Below are 10,000 nucleotides of genomic sequence, written 5' to 3'. Positions count from 1 at the left end.
CTGACCTTGTCCAACCTTAGACACATTGCCAGTGCAACAGAAAATGGACAGAAAATTTACATAAAAGACAATAATGAAAACTGCAAATATTTTTCTTAGCAGTTTACAGGATGTAATAGCAGTAGCAATTCTAAAATCTGAAATTCTCTCATTGTACATTATTTTGCCAGTGAATCTTGAGGTATACTACAAACATTTATTTATATATTTATATGTATATATATTTTTTTCCTTAGAAATGTTATGGAGGCAATGGAATGGCTTCTAGAACAGGGCAACAGAAGCAGTAGTACAGCTGTCAGTGATGAAGTTGATACTGCAAGCAACAGGATGGCCACAGAACAAACAGCAGCACATGCTACAGTTTCTTCAACTTCCACGGATATGTCTGGGGATCCAGCCAAGAGGATATTGAACACTTTCTTGCAGTACCATCGTAAATGGTTCCAGGTTTGTTAAGGATCCAGATTTTTTATATAGTTTGTGATCTTAGTTCAGTGTATTATATGTTTATGATTTATGATCCACTTTTCATCTTAATTGCATTAATTTTTAACCCAGTGCCAACTGCCCACTGTGAGTTTACTTTATTAATTGTTTTTACACATAGGTGGTTACACTTGTACTTAGTCACCAATGAGCCAATTACGAGTACTGCCTGTCTCACCTTTGATTTACGGAAATATTTTACGTTATCTTATTTGGCTGATGTTTATAATATTTTAGTGATTATAATATTTATAATAAAAATAACACCATCAATACTCATAGCTCTAGAAAAAAAAATGTTTTTCCTGCCAATTCAAGGAAAGGTGAAATTAGATAAGGTCACAAGGTCTACTAATTGACTCCTTTGTGGCTGCACAGCATTTTGCCCATTTTTTATTAATTTTCCCCAGCGGCATTGGGTTACCAGGCGAGATCTGCTCTTCAATTGTAATAGTCTCATAATTGTTTTATATAAATAAGCCTCTTATAAATTAAATCACCTATGCCACATCAAGTGACTAGACTTCTATTTTATATATATTTAATTGTGGCATAACCATAAAATGATCTTCCAGAAGCAAATAGCCTGATATAGGGGTGTGAAAATAAAGGTGAAATGAGTAATAGAATGTATTAAAAAAGAAGGTTCATTGTGATTTACCAATAGAAAAAGGTGTGAATGTATAAGAGTAATTCCAAAATGCAATATAAGCAATGTTTGGTCTGATAATATGTGATACATCTTCATCAGAATTTTGTGATGATGTGCAGAAATGAAAAAAAAAAATAAAAAAAATTATTGTGGAATTATTCAGTACCATTCTTACTTTTTTTAAATGTATTCTAATTAGCAGTTTACACTTCCCTGAGAGTGTTCTTCATCTCAGATTTTTCTATTAGGCTCAGTTGAGAACACTTTTTCATGTAAATTGCCACCCTCATAAACTCAAAGATGCTTGGCCTGTCTTGTTTTAATATTTGAGTATGTTCATCTGTGATGTGACTGCAGTAAGTGTATCACACTTACTGCATTCAAAATTGATGCCAGTATGTAATAGATTCACATTCTTACATTACAGCCCAACATGCAGGTCATGGAAAAACTAGTAAACATGGGTTTCAGTAAAGAGCAGGTCACTGAAGCTCTTCGTTGCAGTGGAAATAAGCAGAATAGTGCAGTAAGTACAGAACATTCTCACTGTGATGTGATTATTGATAGGTTGCTAATAAAGAGAAGAAAAGTTTAGGAATAAACTAGTGTAGACAAGTTGACCATTGTGTGTGTGTGTGTGTGTGTGTGTGTGTGTGTGTGTGTGTGTGTGTGTGTGTGTGTGTGTGTGTTTGCATGTGTGTAAGTGTGTATGTGCGTGTGCATGTTTGTATGTGCGTGTGTGTATGTGCATCTGTCTGTCAGTTTGTGTGTGTGTGTCTGTCTCAGTGTCTATGTCTATGTATGTGTGTTTTGGCAATATCTGTATGAAAAACCTAATATGAATCCCACTTTTTCAGTGTGAATTACTGTTGAGCAACCGTTCCACAATGCCAGATGACCAAGGATTGGAACGAGATTCACCAATTATCTCGGCCATTCTTGCATCGCCTGTGATACAACTGGCATTACCAAAGCCAAAAACACTTTTAGGTAAAATACTAAGATGTCATTCTGCTTCAGTTTGTATACCATATTATGGTATGGCCAGCTTTTTGAATATTTGAAATCATAGTTTTGTAATGTTTATAAACTTTACTGTAGTTTTTGTTGTTGTTGATTGTAGTAATTGTGTATGATTATAGATATAATGTGTAATAAACATTACTTACATTTTGTTACTATATAATGTTTTGTTGTATTTAGCTTCAGCATTAGTTATGAAGTAATTCATTAGTGTTGATATATTGAATATAGCCATATATAGACACTAATACTTCCTTTCTTTCTGGGTTTCAGCTCTGATGATGTTGTTTGAAAGCCCTAATAATGCTAATATGTGGTTAAGTGATCCAGACACACATCCAGTTGTTAGCCAAGTACTGAGGATTTACCATGCAGAAAAGCATTGCCTGAGTCACAATCGTCCTCTAGCAACATCAGGATCAGTTGATCCACCAGCTGTGTCACACGCTTTAGGGATGATAAGAGTTGGTACTTCTGTGAATCCATCTCCACTCCAGCAGTCACAGTTTGCCAGTGTAACATACACTCAGCCATTTCCCCTTAGCATAAGAAGTGCTAGTAGCAATGGAATGGCAGGCATGAGAAGCGCTAGTAGTAGTGGGATGATGACAGTTGACCAACCGTCACATTCACTCACCATGTCACCTGTAGCTATGCGAAGATCATCAGCAGGACCACTGCCTTCTAGTCTGCACATGAATGCCTCCCCAAGTCCTCCATCCATTCATAACTTCGCAGCTGTTCGACTAAACCCAGAAGAATCAATGTCCCTCTCTGGGTCGCCAGTCAGGGCACGGGGTGGAGCTCGTAGCCTTTCTGACCTGACAGGGAGTCAATCAACTCCAGAAAGACCGTCTTATGAAACCAGTGCAAGACATACACAAAATTGTGTTAGTCCAATTACATCTATAGGTAGCAATGATGTAGAAATGGAAGATAGGACTGATTCTCATGCTATGGAAACAAAGTGAACATCAAAACTCAGTGTATCTTTCATTTAGCTTTTTTAACCCCTTGAATGTAGATGGGAAAGATACATGCTATGTCCACTGAAATTTTAGCTTATTAATTGTGTTTACATATGGATGGCTCCGCAAGTGCTGAATCACCAAGGAGCCAGTTATTAGTCCTACCTGTCTCGCTTGCTTACCCATTTTCTTGATTTTTGGAAAGGTCCTTTTTTATGAATTCAATATTTTTAACTTTATTACCTTAATCACAACAATAATCATAATGTCAATAATAATAACAGTGCCAATATTAATAGCATAAAAAAAACATTTACCACAAATTCAAGGACTGGGGAAATCAGGAATGGTGACTCCATGGTGGCTGAGCACTTATGGAGCCATCTGTGTGCACCAGAATTGGAAAAAAACTACAGTGGATAGTGCATAAACCCATGGCAAATGGGTTTATGGAACAGGTCATCTTTTATTGAACAGAGATACTATGTGCTTTGTGTAAATTCTCATGGAACAGAAGCTAAATCCCTTCACAGTGAATCTTTATCTTAACTGCTTTAACCCTTTCATTGCCTCAAATGGGTATATCTGCCAAAGATGTTCATGGTTGCCAAAATTATCGTTACAGTCATTTTGATATCAGTTGTACAGCTGGCTGATTTTAGTTTTATATATAGCTCTATATATAGCTAGGTAGCTCTATATATAACTATATATGATTATATTGCTCAATAGCTCTGTGCAGCTCTATAATTCTCTACATAGCTATAACTCCATGTATATCTCTAGCTCTTTATATTTAGCTCAGTCAGTCAGTTGATCACTGGGCTAATGCTGACAGGGATGCATAGTTGCATCCACCTTTTGTTTCCATCTATGAGGGTCCCTCATGGTGAGCCACCAGGTGCATCCTTGGTCCATCTCTAACTCTGATAGGTCTTTTCAAGCCACAACTTAATTGGTTGTGCCAGGGTCCTCCACCACCCAGGGATGTCTCAGGAGGAGACAACATGGTGGGCTGGATTGTCTTTGGAGAAAAAACCAGGTGCCCAGTGCAAGAACACCTCTTTTACAGTTAACCCCTTTTTGCTGGGTGAAGAAAATAAATAAAAAAGTCAATGCTCAGGAGATTAATGGCAGTGAGCCAGTGAGCCGGCTTGTAGTGCTTTGGCGTGTCGCCGCAGCGTACAGCTGCACTCCACAGATTGAGCGTATTTTTTTTGGGGCCCATCATAAATAGGTTAAAAACATTAGTAGGACTGAATAAGAGACATAAAGCTAAAAGCATGTTTCAATTTTAGCTCCATCAACTAGAGTAACCTGTTACTGAAAACTAGAATCTGTTGGAGAGGTTATGGCTACCCCGTGAAGATGGTTTCATCCAATATGGCCCAACCAGTAAAAGGTGTAATCACCTACACATTTTATGCTGCTGCCAGGCCCCCTCGCTTCCGAGAGGACAGCCACCTCGTCTCAAATTTTCTATTCCCTCAGTAGAAGCTGTTATTGATCGTCCTGCCACAAGGAGTGGATGATTCATCTCTCTCTCTCTCTCTCTCTCTCTCTCTCTCTCTCTCTCTCTCTCTCTCTCTCTCTCTCTCTCTCTCTCTCTCTCTCTCTCTCTCTCTCTCTCTCTCTCTCTCTCTCTCTCTCTCTGTATACATGCATATATGTGATATGTTTTGTTTGACAATTATTTCTCAACCATTCTAATTTGGATATTTACAATATAAATAATTTAGCCTTTTCCAGTGTTGTTCAATGGTATACCTATCTGAGAATGAAAATTGCATATTTCATCCATTAGGAGTTGACTGTTTACCTGGTCATTTGCTTTACTTTACATGTGTAGCACTGCATACTGGGCTAAGTGACTGGTTGGAGAGTCATTGTCTTCCAAATGATTAAGACAGTTTTGGAAGAGGACCGTGGGGTAACTGTGCATTTGGCAGTTAATTTTTAAAATTCTATCGGCAGATGTATCCACTTGTGGCACTCCTGTACGTGAAATTAATTCTGCAGTGAAAGGGTGGACATACTAAATGGAATGACCTGCTTTCCCTTGGTGTTGGGTCTATGTCTATATTGTATGCTTGTATTTTAAAATAAATGTGATAGGTGAATTGAAATACTAGCAATTCTGTAAACAAGAAAAAATGGAATGTAACCAGCTTTTGTAGAATTTACAGTCATATAACACATAGGTAGTTGCCACCTCAGTGAGTGTTTTGCTAATAGGAAAGTTTATTAATAAAAAAAAGAAAAGCACAGTCACTAATTTTTGGCCTAAAGGATTTGAAATACTGCTACAGTGAAAAAGGAAACAAGATCCTCAAAGTTTTACAAAGATTACTCTACTCAAGTGGAACACCAAAAAGTTACTGTTGAAAAGAATTATGTATTTTGGTTCCTTTCTTCTTATAGCAATATTTCATCTCAGGCATACATGCATGTGCACACACACACACACACACACACACACACACACACACACACACACACACACACACACACACACACACACACACACACACTCTCTCTCTCTCTCTCTCTCTCTCTCTCTCTCTCTCTCTCTCTCTCTCTCTCTCTCTCTCTCTCTCTCTCTCTCTCTCTCTCTCTCTCTCTCTCTCTCTCTCTCACACACTCACTCACTCTCTCTCTCTTTCTCTCTTTCTCTCTTTCTCTCTTTCTCTCTTTCTCTCTTTCTCTCTTTCTCTCTTCTCTCTCTTCTCTCTCTTCTCTCTCTTCTCTCTCTTCTCTCTCTCTCTCTCTCTCTCTCTCTCTCTCTCTCTCTCTCTCTCTCTCTCTCTCTCTCTCTCTCTCTCTCTCTCTCTCTCTCTCTCTCTCTCTCTCTCTCTCTCTCTCTCTCTCTCTCTCTCTCTCTCTCATGTATACATACATACAAAAATTCATATGCAGTAAATCTTGCATTTGGCAAGGAATTGGTATACTGAATAAGCCTGCTAAATGCAAATAATAACGGAAAAACTGCAGTTAAGTTACCTTTGGTTTGTCTTGCATTCTGTACCTTGTAAACTTCTATCCCTTATAATATCAGTCATTTGCTAGCTCACTCCCTCCACATATTAACACTACAATTTATATGCGGCTAGTTGAATGTCCACCTATTAACACACACTCTGCAGAATTGATATATGTCTATGTGCTTTGTTTTTTGTTAGTTTATTGAATGTATTTGATGAAAGGGGAGACTATGTTGAATTCAATTTCAGCAGAATTTTTTTTTTGGGTTGCCAGATGTGAGGCTTTACTGTTTACATACATATGTACTCATCCCCATGGAACCTCCTCCACACACATGCACACTTCTACACAAGCCTCTGTATACACTAAATGACAATTAATTTGAAACCATATCAGTAAAATCCTCTATTTGTATTTCTACTGCATACTAATATTAAAGCATAGTTTTATTTAAGAATGTGTATGTTCTGTGATATATACAAATCCCCATATTTAATGCTATTATGTGACAAAAAAAAAAGTTACTTAGGTTTGGTCATTCCTGACATGATTTTTCAGTACTTGATTTCCTTTTGCTTTCACTGCCCTGTGTACAGTTAATGTCATTATAAATGTCTGCATCCATGGAGTTAGAAGGCTTTCTCCAGACTCGGATGTCACTACCTCAGAAAATATTACTAAGTAAAAAAAAAATAAAAAATAAATAAACAAATAAAAGAATAAAAAAATAAAAGAATAAAAATTGTCATCCCAAAACTAGGAATGTCAGCATACAGCATTTTATTATGAGCGTCAGTGATTGAGGTGTAGGGCTATCTAGGCCAATCCATCTCGCATTGACAGATGAAATCTGTCAGTGTGAGAGCATATTTTTTATTATCTTCACCAAACAAGTTGCTACTTTTCAGTGCTTCACTGTTCCAGATTGATAGTACTTTATAATGATGCATTGCTAAAAACTTGGATTTGCAGTTTAGGAGAAGCAGCAAGTACAAGTTAGATGAAAATGGCAAGTCAGCTGGGTGTCACCAGGAGCACAATCATTACTACCTTTTCAACAAGCTGCTGCTTCTCAGCCGATGTGTGTAACAAATCTTACTCATCGCCTTACTGTTTCTGAAGAAAGGTACTTTTTATTATAAAATTTGCATAAGTAGTATAGGACTTATATCAAGTAAATTTTGGCAAAAATACAGTAATAACACTTAGCCAGGGCTGGTTACCACATGTAAGCTGGTTCACAAAGGGTTAAATAACCATAAGCTGTTATGATTACAAATTTGTAGCTTAAGAATTTAGTGATACATGTATGAGTAACAGTGTCACTAAACCTCATTATTGTTTTACAATATGTGGTTAAAAGATTCATATGCGAAAATGAAAAGTTTTATAATGATTTGAACTTCACTAATACTTTTCTCTCTTCTTCTTTCATATCTTTCTACATCTTGCTCTCTTTTCGGTCTCTGCTTTCCCTACTGTGCATGCACATTCTCTTCATGAAGAATAAAAATTACTAATTTTCTGCAGAAGATACATGAATGAAGTGCTATAATGAAATCTTGTGTCCTTTATATTTTACAATCAATTGTATTCAAACACTGAATATCTAAATACATTGGTTTTAGTCCCTGGTCAGTTAATTCCATGATTAAATTTTTAAAAATTAGTTGGTGAGTAGAAATGTTGATAGAGTAAAACACATTTTTTTTTTTTTTTTTTTTTTATGTATAATTTTTTACTGTCTTAAAAGACCAGAAAAGTTTTACATATACATTTTGACACTGGGATGGCTAGAATGCAGTATATTGGGAATCAAATGATCAACTTGCACAGTTAGATGGAGAGTACATCTACTTGTATAAATTTCATGGTGAATTACAAAAAAATGTTCAACATGATACTAAGGGTCTTGACACCTTCCATCACCAGGAATGCAATATAATGGCATGATTATGTAAAAGATTAATGTATATAATACTATAAATGGTTATTTAAATGTGTTAAACTAATGTGATTTTTATTTGAAATCAAAAGCTTAGGCTATGGACAAGTTCTTGCAATGTTCTGTATTTCAAAAATGTCACCTTAGGCTTGCCTTAATTTCAATAAATTTGAAAGTGATCCATTGTTTTAATAAATTAATATTTTCTAAAATATGCCATAGTTATATGAGTAGTGGTTTGCTAAAGGCCTCTGTCTAATATTTTAAAGATCATTTAGTAACCAAATAAAAGTATATTTTATATAATGTGTAGTGTAACTATAGTACATGATTTATTAGTTGATTGGTTTCTAAATTATCATTATGTATAATAGGTATATCTGACTAAATTTACAGGCAATTCCATGAACAGGTTTTAGTATAAATTAGAAAATATACCTCAAGCCATATGGTTGAGCAGTGTCTGTGGTCACAAATGAGTAGGTTGCCTGTTGCATGACTTGTGTCTCTAGGCAAACCTGCAAAGTACCCTTCTTGGAGTTTAAGCCAGTTTATCAGTGATCAGTGTAACGAAGTTTACATATTGACCCTCAAGGGGGAGTGTTGTATGAGCATTGACTATGTTGATATTTTTGTTGAGCACCAAGATTATGCCCACAAGCACTTTAGGAGTCTTCTCTTGCTCCTGCCCAGCTTTGACTGAATGGTCAGTGAACAACAATGTAATTGTTCCTGCAGACAGCATACAATGTCAGACAAAGTGCAGTAACTATAGCTCACTTAGTGGATGGGAATTTAATTTAACCTTGTAATTTAACCCTTTCTTTCTCAAAATTCCTTTTGATAAAGTTTTGAAGAAAAGGGAAGAGGTTAGTTGGTGGTGGGAATTATTTGGTTTTCTTTTGTCCATTTGTATAGTTTTTGTGAATATATTTTTAAACCTTCTGACTGAATTTTCTCATCCCCAAATCCAAAAATTAACATTTTTTGTGGAATATATATTTTTTCTTAAAAATATCACAACATGCATTCTACAAGGTCACACCAGGGCTGGATTTTGGAGAAAAATATTTTTGGGGGTATTAAGTTAATTCCATGGAAGGTGAACTATCCCCCACAGTAAATCTGGGTATGTTACAGACAGAGTTATTCTTGTCAAGGATTTAGGAATCTCATTCAGTTAAACAATCCATTAAATTATTCTTCACTCTCCTCTAAACCTAAAGAAACAAGAGGCAGAATTTATTAAAAATTAATAGTTGACTGGGAACCTTGTCATTGTTTATTTTGAAGGCCTTAATCAAAACCACATTTCTTGAGGCATCATATTTATGCAAGAGAAAAAATACCTCATACTGATTTTTCTAGAGAACTCATCAATGCATTTTACAATGCTTGTATTGCAGCTGTAACACAGATTTAGTTCACAATACCTAAGACTTTGCCAAAATACCCAAGGATTTTAAAAATTATGAAGATTCAAGAGCAGTGTTGAGCTGTGAGGCCATTGTTAGAAATATTTACAAAGCACTACATATATTTTCTAAGCCCCTTTGTTATATCTGAAATAATTCAGATGCTACATAAAGTACTTTAAAGAACTTGGATGAGAAAAAATAAATTTAACTCTGTGATGTTGGGAGGGGATGTTTATACTCACTGTTCACTGCGATTTCATTTTATCAATATTGTTTACGCATAGATGGCTCCAAAATGCTTTGTCACCTAGAAGTCAATTACTAGACCTACCTAAATTCACCTTTTTACCCTATTACTTGTATTCCTTCTTATTATTAAAAATGTAATAATGTTCATAATAACAATATTAAACTACATGCTGCTGGGGAAACTGCGGTACTCATTTCTTATTTTTTTGTGAAAGGTCTCTACTAGTGCTTAGCCACAAAGGAGTGAATTATTAGACCTTGTAACCTTACCTGA

The 10,000-nt window shown here is 35.9% G+C and overlaps 1 protein-coding gene across 2 annotated transcripts in view; it reads left to right on the top strand.

Annotated features, from left to right (window-relative positions):
* The window catches only part of LOC125038924 (ubiquitin-associated domain-containing protein 1-like), a 40,103-nt gene extending 34,440 nt beyond the window's left edge, over window positions 1-5,663 (top strand). For both annotated transcript variants that reach the window (XM_047632599.1, XM_047632598.1), the window contains exons 5-8: window positions 237-450; window positions 1,569-1,667; window positions 1,999-2,131; window positions 2,438-5,663. In XM_047632599.1, the coding sequence (XP_047488555.1) occupies window positions 237-450; window positions 1,569-1,667; window positions 1,999-2,131; window positions 2,438-3,135 (1,144 nt within the window). In that variant the 3' untranslated portion in view covers window positions 3,136-5,663. The remainder of the gene's footprint in view (window positions 1-236; window positions 451-1,568; window positions 1,668-1,998; window positions 2,132-2,437) is intronic.
* The last annotated feature ends 4,337 nt before the right edge of the window (window positions 5,664-10,000 follow it).

The sequence above is a fragment of the Penaeus chinensis genome, chromosome 26 (assembly GCF_019202785.1).
Source record: "Penaeus chinensis breed Huanghai No. 1 chromosome 26, ASM1920278v2, whole genome shotgun sequence".
Taxonomy (NCBI): Eukaryota; Metazoa; Arthropoda; class Malacostraca; order Decapoda; family Penaeidae; genus Penaeus; species Penaeus chinensis.
Note: the sequence above shows the minus strand (reverse complement) of the source record. Positions and strands in the feature narration are given on the sequence as shown.